General features: G+C 40.6%; 6 protein-coding genes across 7 annotated transcripts in view; 4 read left to right on the top strand and 2 right to left on the bottom strand.

The window, feature by feature from the left end:
* Positions 1-2,821, top strand: part of LOC104806192 (replication protein A 70 kDa DNA-binding subunit E-like) — a 3,586-nt gene extending 765 nt beyond the window's left edge. Inside the window, exons 2-3 of one of the 2 annotated variants that reach the window (XM_010530959.1) lie at positions 1-167; positions 533-2,821. In XM_010530959.1, the coding sequence (XP_010529261.1) occupies positions 1-167; positions 533-2,621 (2,256 nt within the window). In that variant the 3' untranslated portion in view covers positions 2,622-2,821. The remainder of the gene's footprint in view (positions 168-532) is intronic. The other variant, XM_010530960.1, reaches the window with a different exon arrangement.
* Positions 2,822-3,135: 314 nt separating this feature from the next.
* LOC104806191 lies at positions 3,136-5,179 on the bottom strand. The gene is made up of 4 exons (XM_010530957.2): positions 5,077-5,179; positions 4,361-4,527; positions 3,953-4,267; positions 3,136-3,838 (listed from the first exon to the last, which is right to left on the bottom strand). The coding sequence occupies exons 2-4, from the start codon at positions 4,499-4,501 to the stop codon at positions 3,233-3,235; spliced, it is 1,062 nt and encodes a 353-aa protein (XP_010529259.1). The 5' UTR covers positions 4,502-4,527; positions 5,077-5,179; the 3' UTR covers positions 3,136-3,232.
* A 255-nt stretch (positions 5,180-5,434) lies between these two features.
* LOC104806190 (dnaJ homolog subfamily C member 2) lies at positions 5,435-7,712 on the bottom strand. The gene is made up of 2 exons (XM_010530956.2): positions 6,667-7,712; positions 5,435-5,758 (listed from the first exon to the last, which is right to left on the bottom strand). The coding sequence occupies exon 1, from the start codon at positions 7,663-7,665 to the stop codon at positions 6,715-6,717; it is 951 nt and encodes a 316-aa protein (XP_010529258.1). The 5' UTR covers positions 7,666-7,712; the 3' UTR covers positions 5,435-5,758; positions 6,667-6,714.
* Positions 7,713-10,026: 2,314 nt separating this feature from the next.
* Positions 10,027-14,667, top strand: LOC104806970 (cyclin-dependent kinase F-4-like). Its single transcript, XM_010532089.2, has 17 exons — positions 10,027-10,169; positions 10,772-10,970; positions 11,460-11,989; positions 12,085-12,163; positions 12,244-12,312; positions 12,392-12,481; positions 12,570-12,708; positions 12,825-12,927; positions 13,091-13,143; positions 13,250-13,316; positions 13,408-13,516; positions 13,602-13,667; positions 13,763-13,831; positions 13,921-13,984; positions 14,083-14,246; positions 14,348-14,426; positions 14,513-14,667. The coding sequence occupies exons 3-17, from the start codon at positions 11,982-11,984 to the stop codon at positions 14,665-14,667; spliced, it is 1,314 nt and encodes a 437-aa protein (XP_010530391.1). The 5' UTR covers positions 10,027-10,169; positions 10,772-10,970; positions 11,460-11,981.
* Positions 14,668-15,117: 450 nt separating this feature from the next.
* LOC104806188 (probable methyltransferase PMT13) lies at positions 15,118-18,309 on the top strand. Its single transcript, XM_010530952.2, has 7 exons — positions 15,118-15,621; positions 16,035-16,238; positions 16,322-16,532; positions 16,627-16,888; positions 17,044-17,418; positions 17,507-17,602; positions 17,709-18,309. The coding sequence occupies exons 1-7, from the start codon at positions 15,193-15,195 to the stop codon at positions 17,929-17,931; spliced, it is 1,800 nt and encodes a 599-aa protein (XP_010529254.1). The 5' UTR covers positions 15,118-15,192; the 3' UTR covers positions 17,932-18,309.
* Positions 18,310-19,952: 1,643 nt separating this feature from the next.
* The window catches only part of LOC104806187, a 3,529-nt gene continuing 2,516 nt past the window's right edge, over positions 19,953-20,965 (top strand). Inside the window, exon 1 of the mRNA XM_010530951.2 lies at positions 19,953-20,961. Within this exon, the coding sequence (XP_010529253.1) occupies positions 20,083-20,961 (879 nt within the window). The 5' untranslated portion in view covers positions 19,953-20,082. The remainder of the gene's footprint in view (positions 20,962-20,965) is intronic.

The raw sequence follows: 20,965 nt of genomic DNA, 5'->3' as shown, positions 1-20,965 counted from the left end.
CGGGAGCCGATGAAGGAGAGGTTTCGGATGTTGTTGTCTGATGGGACCTACTTGCAACAGGGGATGCTCGGAACTTCTCAGAACGATCTTGTGAAAAGAGGGATTCTGCAAGCCGGTTCGGTTGTTAAGCTCACTCGTTTCGTCTGTAATCTCATCCAAGGTCGAAGGTAAACGTGCGGATACATTTAGGCTTGTCAAATATATCTTGATTGGTTGAGTAGCACTTAACGGTGTTGAAAAGTTCGTAAAGCCCATCAATTTTGTTTCGCCGTATATGCCAATTAGCATGCTTTATTGAGAGCTTTTGCTTAGCACCCGTTGAACAGATGGCGTCATAAGATTTTAGTTCGGATCTCTAGACTCTTGTCTGTCGTTATTGAATGTCATAATATTTCAAAGCCAGCAGATGAAACTGTTAGAGACCGGGGACTGTATATCCAAAACTGATGGATGAGGACCATGCTAGATAACCATTCAGTGGTTTCTTTTTTGAATATATAATAATCTTTTAAATGTGATTTCTTGTTTGCAGGATCGTTATTGTTATTGAACTGGAGATTGTAGTAGAGAAATATAGTATAATTGGAAATCCTGTACAAGCGGGAAAGCCTAATGATCCTGGTCACGCCTCCACTGATCAGCGTGGAGGGGTTACTGGAGATAAACCACATATAGGTGGCTTTGAGCAACAAGCTAGAGGGAATGAATTGAGCGGTAGCCGTCAAATCAACGTTCCTGACTCAGGGAGATATGCTGCAGCTGGTTCACCTCAAGTTGGCCAAAATCCATCATTTGCCACTGGTTCTGGGTACCCTGGATTTGAGCAACAAGCTAGAGGGAATGAATTGAGGAGTAATCCGACTGCAGGTTATGGAAGCTCAAGGCACGAGCAATCTTGGCCTCCTCCAACCGCTCAATCCCGTCCTGTTCGGCCTGTGTATCCACCCCAACCACCACCACCAATGTACAACAATAGGGGACCTGTGGCTAGGAACGAAGCTCCTCCTAGGATAATACCAATTGCTGCCCTTAATCCTTACCAGGGCCGGTGGACCATCAAGGTCAGAGTCACAAGCAAATCAGAATTCAGGCACTATAGCAATCCCCGTGGGGATGGGAAGGTGTTCTCTTTTGATCTTCTTGATGCTGATGGTGGAGAAATACGGGTTACGTGTTTTAATGCTGTGGCCGATCAATTCTTTGACCAGATTGTAGCTGGTAATGTTTATCTGATCTCAAGGGGAAGTTTGCGACCTGCTCAGAAAAACTTTAACCATCTCCCCAATGATTACGAGATAATTCTGGACAATGCATCAACAATACAACCATGCTATGAGGATGATGCTGCCATTCCGCGCCAGAAGTTTCATTTTCGTTCCATCAGTGATATCGAAAGCATGGAGAACAACAACATAGTTGATGTTATCGGTGTTGTCTCATCCATCAGCCCGACTGCATCAATTATGCGGAAAAATGGGACTGAAACACAGAAAAGAGCACTTCAGTTGAAGGATATGTCTGGCCGTAGTGTTGAGTTGACTATGTGGGGTAATTTCTGCAATGCCGAAGGGCAGAACCTGCAAAATCTGTGCGACTCTGGTTCATTCCCGGTCCTTGCGGTGAAGACGGGTAGGATCAGTGAATTTAACGGGAAGGCAATTGGCACTATTGCATCAAGTCAGCTACTCATTAACCCGGATTTTCCCGAATCCCGTAAGCTGAAGGAATGGTTTGAGAGAGAGGGCCGGAACATGCCTTCTATCTCCATATCCAGGGAGAGTTTCAGCAGTGGGAAACCAGATGTTCGGAAAACGATCTCCCAGATCAAGGACGAGAAGCTCGGTACCTCAGAGAAGCCTGACTGGATCACCGTCAACGCAACCATTATATACATGAAAGCCGACAATTTCTGCTACACGGCTTGTCCGATCATGAATGGAGATCGTCCCTGCAGCAAAAAAGTCACGAACAACGGAGATGGGACATGGAGATGCGACAAGTGCGATCAGTGTGTGGCTGAATGCGACTACAGGTATATACTGCAACTCCAGATACAGGACCATACGGGACTAACATGGGTCACAGCATTTCAGGAGGCTGGTGAAGAGATAATGGGAATATCTGCTAAAGATCTGTATTACGTGAAACACGAACATCAAGATGACGAGAAATTTGCGGAGGTGATCCGTAAGATGGCATTCAAAAAGTATAACTTCAAGCTGAAGATCAAGGAGGAGACGTTTAGCGACGAACAGAGGATAAGAGCAACGGTGGTGAAAGCTGAGAAGGTGAACTACACCTCAGATACGAGGTTTCTGCTGGAAGCAATGGATAAACTCAGGACAGAGGAGGCGAACTCGAACTACAGCAGCTCGGAAGCGTTCAATGGCGGGACCACATGTACACGTGGAGAGACGGGGATGGATGGAAGGCAAGTGGGTCAGTATGAGAAAGAGTATGGCGGAAGTGGGCATGTATCTGCACACTGTCCAAGTGTTGTGAGTGAACCAGCAGGGCAATACAATAGGGGTGGTGGTGGTGGTTATAGCAGCGGCGGAATATCTTCCGGCGAAGGAACATACGGAGGAGGTCCACCCAGGCAACATGTCGGTGGCTACTGAAGAAGGCTTACTTGTACAGTCTCTCTCTCTCTCTCTGCATCCTTTTTTTTGGGGGTTTCGAATGTTGTTTTTCACATCGCCTACATCAGATGTGAAAATTCTTTTGTGTTGATTTTGGGATCAGGCACCAAATGGTACTCTATGTTTGGTTTTTCTTGCAGTATAAGTTATCTCATCTTTATGTTTTTTTTTAATCATCATCATCATCATGTTACGCATCATTTGGTGGTGTTTTGGGGGTTTGGTCGCTGTAACATTTTCCTCTGAAGACTCTTCTGAACCGGTTCAGTTTGTAAAAAAGTTCAATTTCTGAATTTTTGATCAACAAAGTTCCACCCTAAGTACATTAACAGTTTTCGATGGACTGGCGGATTCAGCGTTTTGTTTACAGAAATTTCATGCAAGTTGTGTGTTTTGTCATGGATTTATTTACCCATATATATATATATATATATGATTTGTACGATTCATCGTATGAATACATTTTCAGCATTAATAACCCAATTCTCAAATTTCGTCCGTACAATCTGATTACTGGAATCATCTTATTTAAATCATATTTTGCTGACTTCTTCACTGCCTTCCCATTTCGGTAACAGAGACCGGCCGATTTAGTAGATTTCCCCGACATTGACATGATAAACATCCTTCACTCCTTCCCCTGAACCGCAGTGGCTGCCGGAAACACCTTCAGTTTGGCTGCCACTGTACCCCGAAACAGCCACTGCCTTCTGTCTCTCTTCCGCTGCTGCTTTGAGACGGTAACGTTCTGCTCTTGACCCGATAATCTGTCCCATGATTGAAGCTCCGATGGTCAGAGCCATGGCCGTCTTGGGCATCAGTACCGATTTCCTAAGCATTGCTATGAATGGCACGGCTGCATGGATGGCCACGAACCATGACAGTGAGAATTTCTCCGTGTGTTCTTTCCATACACCGAGTGGCACGTTTGCTGCCATGCCCATGAGAGCAATGGCCAGCATTTTGGCGGGTAAGGGCTGTGGCCGTAAGTTCTTCACCAAGGCAGTCTTGGAAAGGGCGGCCCTCGCAGCAATTATGGGAGCCGGGCATCTCAGCTTCATGCCAGGTGGCGGCCGTAGAGCTGTTGCCACGAGAGGGAGGACCCCACTCACTGCTCTGAATGACTTGGCAATCGGACAGTTTCCAGTTTTCAACCACTCGTCCCCGAAAGCCTCATGCTTTGATGAATCCCCTGACTACGAAACAAACAAAGTAAATAAATAAATAAATAAATTCATGTTTAGTTCCCTCTTCTTTCTTTAGATCAAGTTAACAAACGAGAACATGGTGAATGAAATCTTTGGAGGTACCTTTGAAGAAGGCTCTTGTTTGTTGTTGGATGGTTTAGGTTTCTTCTGTTGCTTCTTCCATTTATCCGAGAAGGGGCCGAAGCTGAAAGGCCCTCCGGGGCCAAACGCCGACAGGCTTATTGTGGCTACATTTCCTGCTAATGGATTGAATTGTGTGGGCTGAACAATAGCAGTCTCATGTTCCTTAAGATCATCATCATTATCAAAACTAGACCTTCCAGACAGCGGCACAATCCCATCCTTCCCATGGAAGACTTTAAACGCCGTATCGAAACTGGGACCGTCCTCAAAAATCGGACCTCTAGCTCCCGGCACCTGAAAATCAAGCCAACCAGACCGACAATTACATTACTAAAGATTGAAGCATACTGATTTCAGGAAGAAGAAGCCTAAGGTAAAGAACATTACCGGAATGGGAAAACTCAAGGGAGAGAGCGAAAAGTGGGTAGGCTTGTCGATGTTCCTCAAGAAAGGACATCTCTGGATCTCCTTCGCATAAAAGGGGCACTCGAATGATTCACGATCCATCCCTTCGAGAAAGGAGTCCATCCCTTACCTTTCACTCAGAGAATAGCCTGCAGATATACACGCAGAAGAAGCATCACCAATCGTTATGCATTTTCACGAGAGAAAGTGATCATCAATGTAACTGCAATAGCATAATTTCCTCCAATTATCCAATGAAAGATCTAAACGAACACAATCCAAGTTTGGTAGGGGAAAACACGATCGAGGACAAAAATTCCAACATTCAGAAACCAAATTTTTTTTTTAAAAATCAGTATCATAAAAAGGGTACCAAATTCAAGGAATTTAGCAAATTAGAGAAGTGAACATCTCACAGCGAACCCTTGAAAAAAAAATCAAGCAACCAGATCAAACGACTCCGGGATTGTAATTAGCATCCGATCCATTTCCCGTAGAACAAAGAAATCTCAGGATGAGGTCGAAACGAAAAGAACAGGATTCCATCGGCAAACAAGCAGCATCTCACTACCAAAGCATCGAAAATTCGATTGGGAATCTAGATACGGAGCGTCTCCTTCGAATTTAGGCAATAAAAGACGATAATATGAAGAGGCGCAAATCGAAAAGGGAGCCGTTTGGCGAAACGAGAAAGTCACCTGAGAATTTTCTCGCCCGTTTTGCCGGAAAATCCAAAGAGCAGGACTTGTGGCGGACACAGATCGCGTAAAGAGGAGAATCAAAAGCTCTGGATTTAAGACGGAGTTACCGGCTAAGCAGGTTAATATACCGGTTATCGCCGGTTTAATATGTTTTGGTTTGACTTCGCAGACGAATCGTGACCGTTAGATTCGGGGAGTAGGAATTGTGTTTGGTGGAGGAACCGAACCCCCACTCATTGATTGTCGGGGAAATCCATCCCTGGCCGTTCGATCTTCCGAAGATCAGATCCAACGGCGAGAATTCGTCCGAGATTAGTTTTTATTGGTCAATGTTCAGTATAACAAAGAAGTGGTAAGAATTTCAAAAGGTATTATGTTGTGTTATTGAAACAGCTCAATTCAATTCCAATCCAAGAAACAGAACAAGAGAAGGACAAGTCTTTGAAATGAGTCTTCAGACAAAAAAGTTTGGATACAATAGCTAATAATCTCATTCAATTCCATCATCAGCTGATGCTGCATATCCATAGATACTGACCCAGAAACACCACCACCTTCTCAATGGCCTCTTCTGGGCTGTTCATCTGCTTCCTGGTCCATCTAGTGATACCAATGTATATCCTAACTAAGTGTGTTCTGTCCCAAGAATCAAAATCTTGCCATTAGTCGACCGGTGTTCCTGCATTTGACAATCTCATCCGGGTTAGACATGCAATGCATAAACAAACAAAGTGTGTGATAAACCGAAGAGAGACGACACTGCAAGAACATAGAATGAATGATTCAGTTCTGCCCCTTCTGCAAAAGCTTCTACACCAGACACTGATCTGATCTGATGATAGCAACTGTAAAGATCCACACAAGCAAGGCCGCAGTCTTTTGAACTCTTGAATGCATAGCTCCAAGGTATTATGACGGATGATAAGATTGGCCGGTCTACTAAAGAGTTCATGGATCCACATGAGATCAGTCTCTAAGGGATAGCAGTTCTTTAACCGAAACCAGTTCCTTCTAATATTCAGAACAGAACATTCTTTTTTCCCAATCCAAACCTATTACTGTAACAAATTCTAGTCATTCTACTAAAAGCATGAGATTCCACTACAAATTTAGACTTCAAACTAGCAGACAGCCAGACACAAAAATGCATAGCTTGGTAACAAATTAACAATGTAAATAAGGATATATGTTCCATCAATGGTGTGAGCAGATAATCAAAGCACGCCAACCCAGCATCAAGATTCATGCCACCAAGAACCCAAGAGAAGTAGGTTTGTTCACTTTCTATGATTCTTCATCATCTTCTAGCTTTATTCTTTCCACTGTTCAACCACCTCTACTCAATTCTCAATCAATAACTTATCTACCTACCCATTTAATGCATTTGCACCTGCGCATTAGACTAAGATGAGTACTCTGGTCTGAAACTGACACCATCAGTAAAGCATAAGCTCAAATCAACTCACTCTTGGCAAAACTCGGATCCTTGCCCTATAGGCCATCTAAAAGATCAATTCTAGGAAGAAAAATGCTCCACTAACTTCAAATTTTCGATCTACTCTTCTCTTACCCATCAAAAGGTATTACCTTTAAGGTCAAAGAAACCTATCTATGGATTTCCTCAGGCAGCCCATCTTAGCTACCGGCGGAAGGTTTCGAGCTCCGGAAATCTTTTTTCAACTCCGAAACTCTCTTCATACAAGCTGCCTTCGTCTTGCCCGGTACAGCTGCCGCGATTTTCTCCCATCTCATCGCCACTTCCTTGGGAAACGCTTTCAGGGCATTGAGCAGTGCAATGTCTTCTCCGTTCGTCCAAGTCTCCTTCTTGACTTCACCATCGCCTGTCGCAGGATCCTCGGCTTTTTCCTCGGCCATTCTACCATCCAATGGCTTCCTGTTCTTCAGAAACTGCGCGTAATCGTTGCTGTCATTGGCTTTTTTCTCTCCGAGCTCTTTCGCCTTCTTAATCACGTTCTCGAGCCGGTGCCGACCGCCGAACGCGGCGGCCACAGCTTCCCACCGGCCAGGCTTTCCCGCCGGATGCTTCGTCAGCTGTTTCTTCAGAAACTCGATGTCTTCTTCGGTCCAGTCCCTGATTTCCACATCCGACGCCGACCCAGTTCCCGCGGAATGCGGGATTTCATTCTGATCCACTTTTCTCGACAAAGAATCTGCGATCTCCGGCACTGGGTACGCTATTTCCGGCGGGAAATCAGGATTCAGCCCTTTGGATCTCTTGTTCACCGTTTTTCTCCTAGATTCACGCTCAGTTTCCGCAGGCTGCTCATCGACGGGCTCTGGCTCAAGGATCCGGCCATGACCGACACGAATCTGACCGCCGGTGAGGGAAGAAGGCGCGAAGGGTCCGGCGAGGAGGGAGAGGGAGAGCCACAGGAGAATAGATTTGAAAGGCTCGGATCGGAGATAGAAGACAGAGAGGCAGAAGAGGAGGAGAGCGACAGATACGGATATGGAGGTGAAGACTTTGCTCAAGTTCTTAGGGTTTTCCGCGACGGAGGATGACGGCGACGGCGAGGGACGAGACTGGAAGACGAGCCTTGGTCTGTCTTCGTCGTAAAACTCCATCTCTCCGTCCTGCTCTGTCCCCCAAAAAAAAAAAAAAAAAAAAAAAAAAAGCTTCTTACTGGAGATTAAAAACAAAAAAACAAATGAATACGATAAAATAGAATTGGGCCATCTTAAAAACATCCCTATTAGGCCATTAAAATATAGTTTGGGCCGCTAAACATATATTTGATCTGTAAGAGAAAGTTGCTATTGGGCTGTAAAACATGGACCGGGCCCATGAATGTTTTCCATTATTTTTGGCCCATATGTTTAAATAATATAATCTTTCTCGTTGAATCATGATGCGGAAAATTTATAATTTCTCTAAAATTAAAAAAATAAATTCAAATCTGAATAAAATAAAAATAACCGAAAAATTGAACTTATTATAGTGCAAATCGAATTTAATATAAAGATCGAATAATTTTGAAAATGTCGAAATTTACTTTCAATGTTGGAAAGTGAGGTGCTACTATAAATTTAAAATGATAAAAAAGACCTAACAATACATGCGTGATGCATCTCACATGGGATGGGGACGATTGAAGTAAAGATATGTCCGAATGGTTGATAATCTCAAATTCTGACAAAAAATGTCACACCATCTATTTAAATAAATAAATAAATAAATATTAATTTATTATCTAAAATAATAAGGGATTTTGTTTTGCGTAGAGAACCATCGGATGCAAATAAAATATTTTATGATTTATTTATGGTAAAATGATATTTTCCTACACCAATTTAGTAAAATGTGACCTTTTTTTACACGAATTTTTAATTTAACAAAAACATATACTATATTGTCAAATGTTCCAAATCTATACACGAATTATCCAATTTTACTGCAATTTACTACACAATCCGAAACGGTGTTAAAATGTCCGTTAATTGATGACGTGGAAGGCCACGTGGCGACTGACGTGGAAGGCCACATGAAAATTTTTGACATGTCAGCACGCCACGTCAGATTCTCAAAAAAAAACATAAAAAAGTAAAAAAAATACATATATACATATACATACATACAAATATATTTATATATACACACATACACATATATAAATACATATACATATATACATGTATATACATATAAACATATACAATGCATATATATATATGTATGCATTCAAAATAAAAAAAATACATATATACATACATCTATATGTATATGTATATATATTCATATCTATATACAAATACAAATATATATACTCTTATGTATAAATATATCTATATATACATACAAAATAACAAATATACACATATATATACATATATCTATACAAATATATATACATACATATATACACATATATATATATATATATACAAATATATATACATACATATATTTGTGTATATATAAATATATTTGTATGTATATATATATATATATATGTATTTTTTATTTTTTTATGTATATATGAATATATACTTGTATATCAAATTAAAAATTTATGTATATATAAATATATTTGTACGTATGTATATATATATATATCTGTATAGATGCATGTATATATATGTGTATATTTTTTATTTTGCATGTATATATAAATATATTAATACATAGGAGTATATATGTTTATATTTGTATTTGTATATAGATATGAATATATATGCATATACACGTATATATATATGTATGTACATGTATTTTTTTATATTTTATATGTATACATACATATATATATGTATATATACAGTATATATATATATATGTATTGCTTATGTTTATATATATATATATGTATATATGTATATGTATTTATATATGTTTGTATGTATATATATGTATATATATGTATTTTTTATTTTTTTATTTTATTTTATTTTATTTTCGATTTTAATTTTTTTGATTTTTTTTTAATTTTTTTGATTTTTTTTATTTTTTTTGAAAATCTGATGTGGCGTGCTGACGTGGTAAAATTTTTACACGGCCTTCCACGTCAGCCGCCACGTGGCCTTCCACGTCATCAATTAACAGACATTTTAACACCGTTTCGGATTGTGTAGTAAATTGCAGTAAAATTAGGTAATTCGTATATAGATTTGGGACATATGATAATATAGTGTAGGTTTTTATCAAATTAAAAATTCGTATAGAAAAAAATTATATTTTACTAAATTGGTATAGGAAAATATCCCCTATTTATCCTTTGTATGCAAACTTGGAAGGAAAGACGGAGGAAAAGGCCAAAAGAGGCGGCCACGTAAAGATATGGTGATTCTCAAGAATCGAACGGTGGATCTTGAAGATGACGTCACTTTAACAAAATCTAACGGTTATCGAAGAAGGACGCGTCTACTGTTTATTTTACGAACCAAAAAGGAAACACTATATACGTATATATACATTTGTTCACGATAATAGCACACCGAGGGATTGAGGCCAAGGAGAGATATCTTGAAGAGAGAGAAGTCGTAGTTCGGGTCCGGAGGAAGGAAGGAATAGAATCTCCGGGTTCAATATCTTCCCGTTGTCGGCGACTGAGGTTTTACCCTTTGGCTCTGAGGTACTGGAATCTCTCTCCATCGCGGTGTATGAACGGGATTCGGTTGTATCTTCGCGGATGTGACGATGTTGGTTCTTCGTTCGTTCTCTTGTTCTCGTGTGTTTCGGTATTGATCCGATTGGATCTGATCTGGTTTTTGGTTTGTTTCGGGGTCGCGGATGGAATCTGTCTTGGCCCGACGATGGAGTCCGATTTGATGTATTCCGATCCTGTTTCTTCCCATGATTTAAGGGTTACGCGGATCCATCTCGGGGCTTTTTAAATTTTCCCGTATTGGATTATTATTTTCTCCGTCTTTTCAGATCTCGGATAAAAATTGATCAACGGTTCGGGATTTTGCGTTGCGCTAGGGTTTTGAAGTTGGGTTTTGTTTTTTTTTTTCTGAAATTTTGTGATTTACGATTCGATTTGTGCTTATTGGATTTGATGAAACTTGAGATTTTTGCGGGTACTGATTGGAGTCTGTTGAATTTTCTTTTGATTGATTATGTGCTTTCTGTGTATGATGTGATTCAGCGAGGAATTCTTTTGTTATATATATAGCTATTATGCATACTTACTGTTGCTAACAATTTGAAGTGCTTCTTCCTCTATTCTCTCAGGTTAGGTGGATTTTTATTTTCTGAGATATGGAACAAGTTTGCTTCTTGCCAAACTGCTACCAGTGTCGGGTTTTCTTGGTCCAAGAAGTGCTCGATTGGCGGTTTCTATCTCGTGCGAATTTCCTCATGGCTTCTTTTGTCAACTGCACTTAGTGTTCAGACCCCTTTTCCGCGATCTTTAGGGAAGGCGTCATGCAAGGTATGGTCTTTTTAACAAGTTTCTTCATATGATTGTTCGGTTTAGAAATGTCTTTATGATATTTGTGAAAATTGTGTTCCGTGTAATGTGCATTTTGGTACGACTCTGAATCCTACGGATCTGCTGTTGTCTAATGCAGGATTGGATTAAATGTAGTATAGTTTGACTTTCAGCATTACGAGAAGAATTTTCTGTAGATTATTAAATGTTTTAGAAGTATGAACAAAAGAATACGGAAAGTCTAAAATATGGAAAAGTGTTGTTCTCCGAAAATTGGAAAAATCTAAAAGGAAAGAAAGGGAAAAAATAGGAAATTAGAGACTCTATAGAATAGAATTCAGAAAGGAAACTAATTTGATTGAGTTTTATAGTCAAACTCACAAAATATTCAGAAACCTATAGGCTGTTTACTTTTGGATTTTCTTCTGTATCATTTTTTTTATATTCTCAACATGATCGTTTGTCTGGCATCCTTTTGTTTCCCTGCAGGCCTGAAGTCTGCGAATTATCCTTCCTTTGCATAGCCCTAGCTAAACACTCAAATCTGCCCCCTACAGACACGATCTGTTAGTCCCTCTTCCAAATCTGGTTCTAATGGGTACTGGTTAAAGAAGGATAATGTCCCTTTCGTGTTTGTTCTGCTCTGTTCCGACAAGTATGGATGTGATGGCCTTTTCCTCGAGTTTGTGAAACCCTGAGTGTCCTGTCGCGTGCATAGGGTTCCTCCTGTTAGCCAGCACTTTCGTTCTTGTTGGTTCGTTCGTGTCTACCAGTTCTCAGTATGTTTGGTCATCTTTTCTTGCTGTCTCTCTCTTCCCTTGGTGTTCATCCCATGGATTTGAAAGTGAATAAGGGTCAGTCTACCCAGCTAGAGAGTCATTGATTTGCGGCTGAATTATCCTGTTCTTGCTACAAACGAGAACGACTGGAAGATTTATGTTATATATATATCTTTCAGAAGCTATATTTCATACATAAAATAAAGGAGATACTTTGCGTAACGGGAAGGCAATGGAGAGGTATGTTTGTTTTTCATTTACCAATTATGATCTGTGGTTTCCTGGGCTGCAATTTACAGTTGCTGGGTGCTTGTTTTTGGTATTTGCTATTTTAGGTACAAGTTAATCAAAGAGGTTGGTGATGGTACTTTTGGGACTGTTTGGCGAGCTATCAATAAGGAGACGGATGAAGTTGTAAGTTGCTTTCTCAGAGAAATCTATGTGCCTGTGAAAGTTGTGCTTGATTTCTGGCTAACTAAGGTTTCCATGGGCAGGTTGCAATAAAAAGGATGAAAAAGAAGTATTACTCGTGGGAAGAATGTATAAATCTGAGAGAAGTGAAGGTAGTATTTATTGCTCTCTTTGTAGTTTTATGTTATGGTCACTGTGCGCTTGCTGATAAATTCCTTTTTTTTCTGGCAGTCACTTAGGAGAATGAATCATCCGAACATTGTGAAGCTGAAGGAAGTCATCCGGGAAAATGATATCCTATACTTTGTTTTTGAGTACATGGTACACCGTTGATTGATTCCTTTTTCTGTTCTTTTTTCCATTACTTTTATTCGTTTCGCTAAGTCTTATTTGTATTTTACTTGATCAGGAGTGCAATCTTTACCAGCTTCTGAAGGATCGTCAAAAGCTATTTGCTGAAGCTGATATAAAAAACTGGTGCTTTCAAGTCTTCCAGGGTCTGTCATACATGCATCAGCGTGGATACTTCCACCGTGACCTTAAGCCAGGTATTTTATGGCCTTGAGTTGTCATCCTGCATAGTGACTAAGACATATGCACGGAGATGGATTTTCTGTTTTCCTCCTTTGTGTTACTGAAATAATTCTTTCTTTTGGTGTTGCAGAAAACCTTCTTGTCTCTAAAGACGTCATCAAGATTGCTGATTTGGGTCTAGCCCGGGAAGTTGATTCAAGCCCGCCCTTTACAGAGTATGTCTCTACACGCTGGTAAGTTTCACTTCCCTGTGATTGCTTCATTGGAAGATTAGTATCCATGTATATTTTCTCTGTCTTCTGGTGAATATATATGTTCAGCTTTTTATGTTTCTTAGTATGTTTGTGTACATAGCTGTCGTAGTGCTTGTTATGACCATGAGTATTGGTCCATCAGGTACAGGGCGCCTGAAGTAGTACTGCTGTCATACGTGTACACCGAAAAAGTTGGTTAGTATAAGCACAGTGCCAATTAAACCAGTGTCTTTTAATGATGTAATAGTGTAGTTATTGCAAGCAAAACCCATTGCTTAACCATTAGAGGATTGTTGTTCAGATATGTGGGCAATGGGAGCTATTATGGCCGAGTTGTTCTCGCTGCGACCTCTCTTTCCTGGAGCTAAGTATGCATCTTAAACATGTTTTTCTGATTAAGAAACACTGTAAAAAGGCTGGTGAATGAATGAATGAATTGTCGCTTCTTAATCCATGCAGTGAAGCAGATGAAATCTACAAAATATGTAGTGTCATTGGCAGCCCAACTGAGGAGACTTGGCTTGAGGGGCTTAATCTTGCCAGAGCTATCAATTTCCAATTTCCTCAGGTACTACTACTCAGCCTGGATCTGTCAGGAAAAGTTCCGGTTTAACCAATTCTTACATTTGGTTATAACGATTATTACCTTGCAGCTTCCTGGTGTTTCCCTTTCAAGCTTGATACCGTCTGCAAGCAGAAATGCAATTAACCTTATTGCGGTAATTGAGAATGTTTTTCAATAGCAAAATACTCCGTTGTTTACTTATATTCCTAATTCTGATTCATAATCTCCACCATTTTCATGATCATGTAGCGCCTTTGCTCATGGGATCCTTGCAAAAGGCCAACTGCTGCAGAAGCTCTGCAGCATCCGTTCTTCCAGGTATCAATATCTTAGTTTGCTCGGACATGATATGTCATTGTTACTGTCTGTAGCTTCCCCCTAACCTTATTTGGGATTTTCCATGGCAGAGTTGTTTCTATGTTCCCCCATCTCTCCGTCTTAAACCGACCGCTGCAAGAACTCCTCCACCTGGTATTGCCCATAATTTAATGATTTTTTTCTATCCTCACAAGTCACAACAGTTTGCATACATTGGATTGCCACAAACCTAATTCATTTTTTGTGTGTAGTTCTAGTTGGGCCGATGAGGGGATCATTCGAGCAACAATCCACGAGGAGGTTTCCCGTGGCTGTGGCCAATCATAAGCCAGTGGATAGCTATGTTACTCCAAAGGCGAATAATGGTCAATATTTTAACACTGGTGTCCAACGTAAGCTGGATATGGTTAATCAGGTAACTTTTCTGTCTGTCCATGTCTAGTTGCTCTGATGTTCAGCGAGTTTTTATCATCGTGAGTAGTGGAAAGATGACAGATGTGAAATATATCATTGAAGGATGTGACGAAGAACAACAAACCTGTGAAGGGCACTGCCAAGGATGCGAAATATAGACCACCTGGAAGGAAGAGTCCTCGTAAGTTTTTCGAGTTCCGAGTTATGAAATGTCTCTCTCTGCCTGTTGTGTACACTGACTTAAATTCGGTAAATCGGGTCGGGCAGAATCGTTGAACAAGAGCTGGAGCACGAGGGGCGTAACCGAGACGGCGGGGGGCCCGCCGATGAAGGCAGGGTGGATGGGGGCAGAGTCGAGGGACTTGTCCTTGAGGCCATCTCAGCCCCATTCCAATCCCTACATTCGCAAAGTCGCTGGTTGAAAGAGAGGGTCCCCTCTTCCCTTTTACCCACCAAAAAAATATATGTTAATGTCACTGGTGCCAAAAGACATGTCTCGACGGTTGTCATTTTCGTTTCCGTTTGTATCAGTGTGACGGGATTTTCATCATATGCATAAACTATGTATGGAAGTGCCCGTTTTTTTTACAATAAAGTTCCTACTTCCCTTTGCAATAAAGTTTCTATTTTATAAATCAATTTTACGGTATGCTAAAAGAGTTTTTAAATATATATATATATATGTGTGTGTATATAACGACTACCGTTATTAGGTGTGTTCTCTCTGGTCGGAAAACCGGACAAGATGACGCTTTATGACGACGCAAGAGATTAAAATTGCACCGGACGGAACCGAACTAAACCGGATAAAATTTACTGTATTTCCGTGATTAAAATATTTTTAATTAAATCGCCGACAAATCTTCAGATCTTTCGCCATATCCTCGTTCTGTGACGAATAAGATCTAGGATCGGATCGCTTCGTCATTTTCGAGCGGTGAAGCGAGATGGGACACCTGAATCTGCCTGCTTCGAAGCGAGGCTCCCGTCAATGGCGGCTCCTCGACATCGTCTCCGCTGCCTTCTTCGCCATCGTCTTCCTCTTCTTCCTCCTCATCTTCACTCCCCTCGGCGATTCCATGGCGGCTTCCGGGCGCCAGGCTCTGCTGCTCTCGACGGCCTCCGATCCGGCTCAGCGGCAACGCCTCGTGGCGCTTGTGGAGGCTGGTCAGCATCAGCAGCCGATTGAGTACTGTTCGTCGGAAGCCGTCGATCACATGCCATGCGAGGATCCTCGGAGGAACAGTCAGCTTAGTCGAGAGATGAATTTCTATCGGGAGAGACATTGTCCGTTGCCTGAGGAGACTCCTCTCTGCTTGATTCCTCCTCCTCCTGGCTATAAGATTCCGGTTCGGTGGCCAGACAGCTTGCATAAGGTGATTTCTCTCTGCCCTTTTCTTCTTCCTATCCTTTGGTTTTTGGATTGAGGAAATGCAGTGCGATCATGTTTATGGTGCTGGGTTCACTAGTTAATGGTGGGCCGATGATTACATAGCGGTTACGCTTGAATAAGAGGGCCAGATTCTCGTTGAAGCTATAGAAAGGGAGCCTACTGTTTCAGATTGTCCCGATGGTTTGTTGTTTTGGTATATAGGAAGGCTTATCTTAAGTAAACCTGTTCCATGCAACAATAACTATAAATGCCATTGCCATATCATTGTATGAGCTACTTAGATTTTGCTGCCGTCTAGTTTTCTAGGTGGTCCTGAGGATTTTTTGTTGGATTGAATGTTGTCTGCTGTATGTGTTTCATAAGAAAATGTTAAGAGTTGGGCGGTTGAAATTGCAGATTTGGCATGCAAACATGCCGTACAACAAAATTGCTGACAGGAAAGGTCACCAAGGGTGGATGAAAAGGGAAGGGGAATACTTCATTTTCCCAGGCGGTGGCACCATGTTCCCTGGCGGGGCTGGCCAATACATTGAAAAACTCGGGCAGTATATTCCCATAAGCGGAGGAACCCTTAGAACAGCCCTCGACATGGGTTGCGGGGTAAGAATCATCTCAATTTCTTTTGTTTTTTTTTTTTTCGCTCTCCGGTTTATGTATCGTTAGGACCTTACATCCCTTCTCAGGTAGCAAGCTTTGGAGGCACTCTACTGTCTCAAGGCATTCTAGCCATCTCATTTGCTCCAAGAGACTCGCATAAAGCACAGATTCAGTTTGCGTTGGAAAGAGGGATACCTGCATTTGTTGCCATGCTTGGCACTCGTAGACTCCCTTTTCCCGCATTCTCTTTTGACCTGGTGCATTGTTCTCGGTGCTTGATCCCTTTTACGGCTCACAGTGAGTCTCCCTTCCTACAGATCCATTGGTACGTCATGCAGAATCCGCCAGCGCCTATCACCTGTTCTTATTGTGGTCTGTGTCTCATTTGCAGATGCCACTTACTTCATCGAAGTGGACAGATTGCTTCGCCCGGGAGGATATGTAGTAATCTCTGGCCCACCTGTACAATGGCCTAAACAAGACAAAGAATGGGCTGATCTTCAGGCTGCGGCTAGAGCTTTGTGTTATGAGCTGATTGCTGTGGATGGAAACACAGTGATCTGGAAGAAGCCTGTTGGAGATTCGTGTCTCCCCAGCCAGAACGAGTTCGGACTTGAGTTGTGTGATGAGTCAGTGGCCCCAAGCGATGCATGGTAATTTTCCCAAAAATAAAAATTGCTATGTGTTTGGGTATAACATGCAATTCTTGTTAAGCGTGGCTCTTATAGAATTGTGTGAATGTGAACATTAGTCCAAAATGATTTCTTGTAGGTGACATCCTAATTGTTATTTCTTCTGTGTGGCACAGGTACTATAAACTGAAGAAGTGTGTCACCAGGGCATCTTCTGTCAAAGGACAATACGCTTTGGGGGCTATACCCAAGTGGCCGGACAGGCTCACTAAAGCTCCTTCTAGGGCCGTCGTCGTGAAAAATGGATTAGATGTCTTTGAGGCGGATGCTAGGCGGTGGGCAAGACGTGTTGCTTATTACAAGAACTCTCTGAACTTGGAACTCGGAACTCCATCTGTTCGCAATGTCATGGACATGAACGCCTTCCTTGGAGGCTTTGCAGCATCACTTGCATCTGATCCTGTGTGGGTGATGAACGTCATTCCGGCTCGAAACCCATTAACTCTTGATGTGATCTACGACAGAGGTCTCATCGGTGCTTATCACGATTGGTACGTGTGTTGTTGGATTCCATTATCACCTCAAATGTTCAGACTATCTTCTATTACCATTGCTAAAGAGTTTTACTGGCGGTTGCAGGTGCGAGCCCTTCTCAACGTATCCTCGTACATATGATTTCATCCATGTATCTGGAATCGAATCACTTATAAGACAACCGAGGTCAAGCAAGACCAGGTAACAAAAGTTTAAAAAAAAACATCTTCGGGTACATGTCTTGTCCATTCGGGTAGGATTACAAGCAATGGGGGGAAGTAAGTGATGTTATGATATAAACTTGCAGGTGTAGCTTAGTAGATTTAATGGTGGAGATGGACAGAATCTTGCGCCCAGAAGGAACAGTTTTGATTAGAGACTCTCCGGAAGTAATAGACAAAGTGGAAAGCATCGCTCGTGCTGTAAGATGGTCCTCTTCTATACACGAGAAAGAACCTGGTTCCCATGGAAGAGAGAAAATCCTCATCGCCACCAAATCTCCTTGGAATTTGCCTTCAAACTCACACTGAAAAAAAAAAACATACTTGAGGAGAAACAAAACACAAGGTCTCTCTCTCTCTCTCTCTCTCTCTCTGTTGCAGGTGAAGGTTTTCTCTTCCAAAGTCTATCTTGTCTTGTCTTTTTGCTAGGACACATCTGGTGAGGCCTTGCTTGTAGAATACACGGTCTTGTTCTCAAGCTTTTGTGTAGTAGCATTGGCCCTATAGTAATCATAATGCTCTCCTCTGTTAATTCTTTTACTCGTACGAGGTTATGTTAATGATGTTCTATCTACTCTGCTATACATACCTATGTATGTATGTATGTATGTATGTACGTGCGTACGTACGTATGCAACTATGCATATATTATGGATGGATGGACATGAACTAGATATTTTTGTTTCATATTTTGCAAACATATTCTTCAACAAGCCGTTAGTCATCCTTTTTTTTAAAATTAAAATAAAGAAAGACCCACCGAAATTGAATGTTCAATATGTATTACAGATCTAACTGTTATTATTATATGAGTTTCATTTAGAATTGCTAAGAAAAAGATTTAGTAAAACCGTGCAAATGGGAACGTGGGCCTTGTAACCTAGGACTAGAGGTGGTCATAATATTTGAAAAAATCAGACCAATATGTTATTTGATTCGTATCCGAACTGAAAATTCGGATATATGAAGTTTACAGATCGGATACGGATATTTATTTTGAAATATTTGTCGGATACGGATATCAAATTCGAATTATCCGACATATCCGATCCGATCGATACTAATTAATAATATTACTAAATATAAAAATAATTTGCTGTAGAAATATAAAATGCTTTATATTTACATGTTTAGTAGGGTTATTTAAAAAAATATTTTTTTATATTGAGATTTAGAATGTTTAATCTTTTGAATATTAATATTTATTATGTTTAATTTTTTGAATTTTGAACTATAGATTATGATTATATTTGTATTTGAATTGATTTAAAATATTTAAATTATGAATTTTAAATTATGAATAACATTTAAATTAAATAATTTGTATAATTTATTTATATTTGAAATTGTTATTTAAATTTGAATTAAATTTTTATAATTTTTATGTCGGATATGGATATTCACAAATATCCGCGATATTTACGGATATCCGAAATTATGGATATCCGTAAATGACGGATCCAATGCGGATAATAAAATCGAGTATTTATGCGGATCGGATATAGATATCTAAAAAATTACGAATATCCGATCTGTGCCTACTCCTATCTAGGACTTACATCTCGTAATAATAAAATAAATAAATAAAAATACAAAACCCATGATCTCAACTCTATTGGTCATTGTTTAAATTGAGAAAATGGCAAGTTTTCGATTAGGATAAGGAAAGACCACGCCATTTGAATTATTTTAATAACACGAATATATAATCATTCTTTTATTTATTTATTTTTATCCCCTAGCTAATGTATTGGAAAGCTGTATATAACATGCAACAAAAAAACGCAACGTTGTACTTAATAATTTTTATAATTAGCTAATGTATCCTTGCTGATAGGGATACTTGAATATATATATATATATATATATATATATATATATATATTATTTAGTCCTGCAAATAGTTCATAAAATGTAAAGGGAATTAGCACAATTTGATTAAAACACACCCATACTCATCATTTTTATCCCAATAACTCATATCTCTCTGTATATTGGATTTTATGAACTTGTCCGTTTTTTAAAACTAGAATTTAATTTATTTATTTTTGTCCAAGACTAAAAGTTTATTTTATCCGAGAAATTAACAGTGTACTAATTTCACAATTTTCTTAGTTTATTAAACTAGACTAATATCATTTTTCGTACAATTTAAATAAATATATACACTCTCTCCATTACAAATTAAGGATTAAAAGATCTAAAAACACGAAAATAGAGATTATATGTATAGAATAAAAAAAAAAAGTGCAGAGATGCATTCACACTACTCTGGGACCCATCTCGAAGAAAAAAGACGAGATTTTTTTTTTTGTATGGAGAAAAAGACAGACTTTTGTTTTGATTTGATTGAAGAAAAAAGATAGAGGAAAAAAAAAAAAGAAAAAAGAAAAAAAAACCCTTTCTTCTCTCCTTCTTCCCCAAAGCCTCTCTGTTCTTGGAGAGAGGCGAAGGAAAACAATGTCTGGGAGCCATGGAGCTTCTCCTCCACAGATAAGCCCTTTAAAGGAAGGTCTTTTCAAAGACATCAAAGATGTCTGGGACAGATGGAACATAAGGGGGATGATCATTCTCTCTCTGTCCCTTCAGACAATCCTCATCCTGGTCGCGCCCTCTCGCCGCCGCACGTCAAGAACCCTAGTGGCCGTCCTCGTCTGGCTGTCTTATCTCTTAGCCGACTGGGCCGCCAACTACACGGTGGCTCAGATCACCAAGAACCAGGGCAAAGACCCTAAACCAGGCGACCCGCTCATGGACAAGAAGCTCATGGCTCTGTGGACGCCGTTTCTTCTCTTACACCTCGGCGGTCCTGACGCCATCACCGCCCTGGCCCTTGAAGACAACGCCCTCTGGCACAGACACTTGTTCTCCCTCGTGTTCCAGCTTCTCGCCGGCGGTTACGCCGTCGCGTTGTCGCTTCCGAATCCGATGTGGATTCCGGCGGTGCTTTTGTTCGTCACCGGAGTTATAAGGTATGGGGAGAGGACACTGGCTTTGTACAAAGCGAGTCTGGACAGGTTCAGAGATTCGTTGATGAAGGCGCCTGATCCAGGACCGAACTACGCCAAGCTCATGGAAGAGTACGAGGCTAAACAGGGTTCGAGGCTCCCGACCAAGATCGTCCGGATCGAGGAGCCGGACAAGCACCAGAGACCGCCGACGATAGTGAAGCCGAAGAATCACGCCCTGTCCCATCTTGAGATTGTTCAATACGCTTTCAGATTCTTCAACACATTCAAGGGTCTGGTCGTGAATCTCATCTTCAGCTTCCGCGAGCGGGACGAGACTCAAGGGTTCTTCGACAAGCTGGAACCAGAAGAAGCTCTGAGGATTATAGAGGCCG

Source organism: Tarenaya hassleriana, unplaced genomic scaffold (genome assembly GCF_000463585.1).
Source record: "Tarenaya hassleriana unplaced genomic scaffold, ASM46358v1 Cleome12, whole genome shotgun sequence".
NCBI lineage: Eukaryota > Viridiplantae > Streptophyta > Magnoliopsida > Brassicales > Cleomaceae > Tarenaya > Tarenaya hassleriana.
The sequence above is the reverse complement of the archived record's forward strand: the minus strand, read 5'-3'. Positions and strand labels throughout refer to the sequence as shown.

Bases quoted from the DNA above. Each gene is read 5' to 3' on its own strand.
- LOC104806190 (XM_010530956.2), bottom strand. From the start codon at position 7,665: ATGGAGTTTTACGACGAAGACAGACCAAGGCTCGTCTTCCAGTCTCGT.
- LOC104806970 (XM_010532089.2), top strand. The intron at 12,164-12,243 runs GTAAGTTGCTTT...TTCCATGGGCAG, and splicing joins ATAAGGAGACGGATGAAGTT to GTTGCAATAAAAAGGATGAA. The intron at 13,668-13,762 runs GTAATTGAGAAT...ATGATCATGTAG, and splicing joins ATGCAATTAACCTTATTGCG to CGCCTTTGCTCATGGGATCC.
- LOC104806188 (XM_010530952.2), top strand. From the start codon at position 15,193: ATGGGACACCTGAATCTGCCTGCTTCGAAGCGAGGCTCCCGTCAATGG. The intron at 17,419-17,506 runs GTACGTGTGTTG...TGGCGGTTGCAG, and splicing joins ATCGGTGCTTATCACGATTG to GTGCGAGCCCTTCTCAACGT. The intron at 17,603-17,708 runs GTAACAAAAGTT...ATAAACTTGCAG, and splicing joins CCGAGGTCAAGCAAGACCAG to GTGTAGCTTAGTAGATTTAA.
- LOC104806191 (XM_010530957.2), bottom strand. From the start codon at position 4,501: ATGGACTCCTTTCTCGAAGGGATGGATCGTGAATCATTCGAGTGCCCC. The intron at 4,268-4,360 runs GTAATGTTCTTT...CTTGATTTTCAG, and splicing joins CCTTGAGTTTTCCCATTCCG to GTGCCGGGAGCTAGAGGTCC. The intron at 3,839-3,952 runs GTACCTCCAAAG...TTTGTTTCGTAG, and splicing joins AACAAGAGCCTTCTTCAAAG to TCAGGGGATTCATCAAAGCA.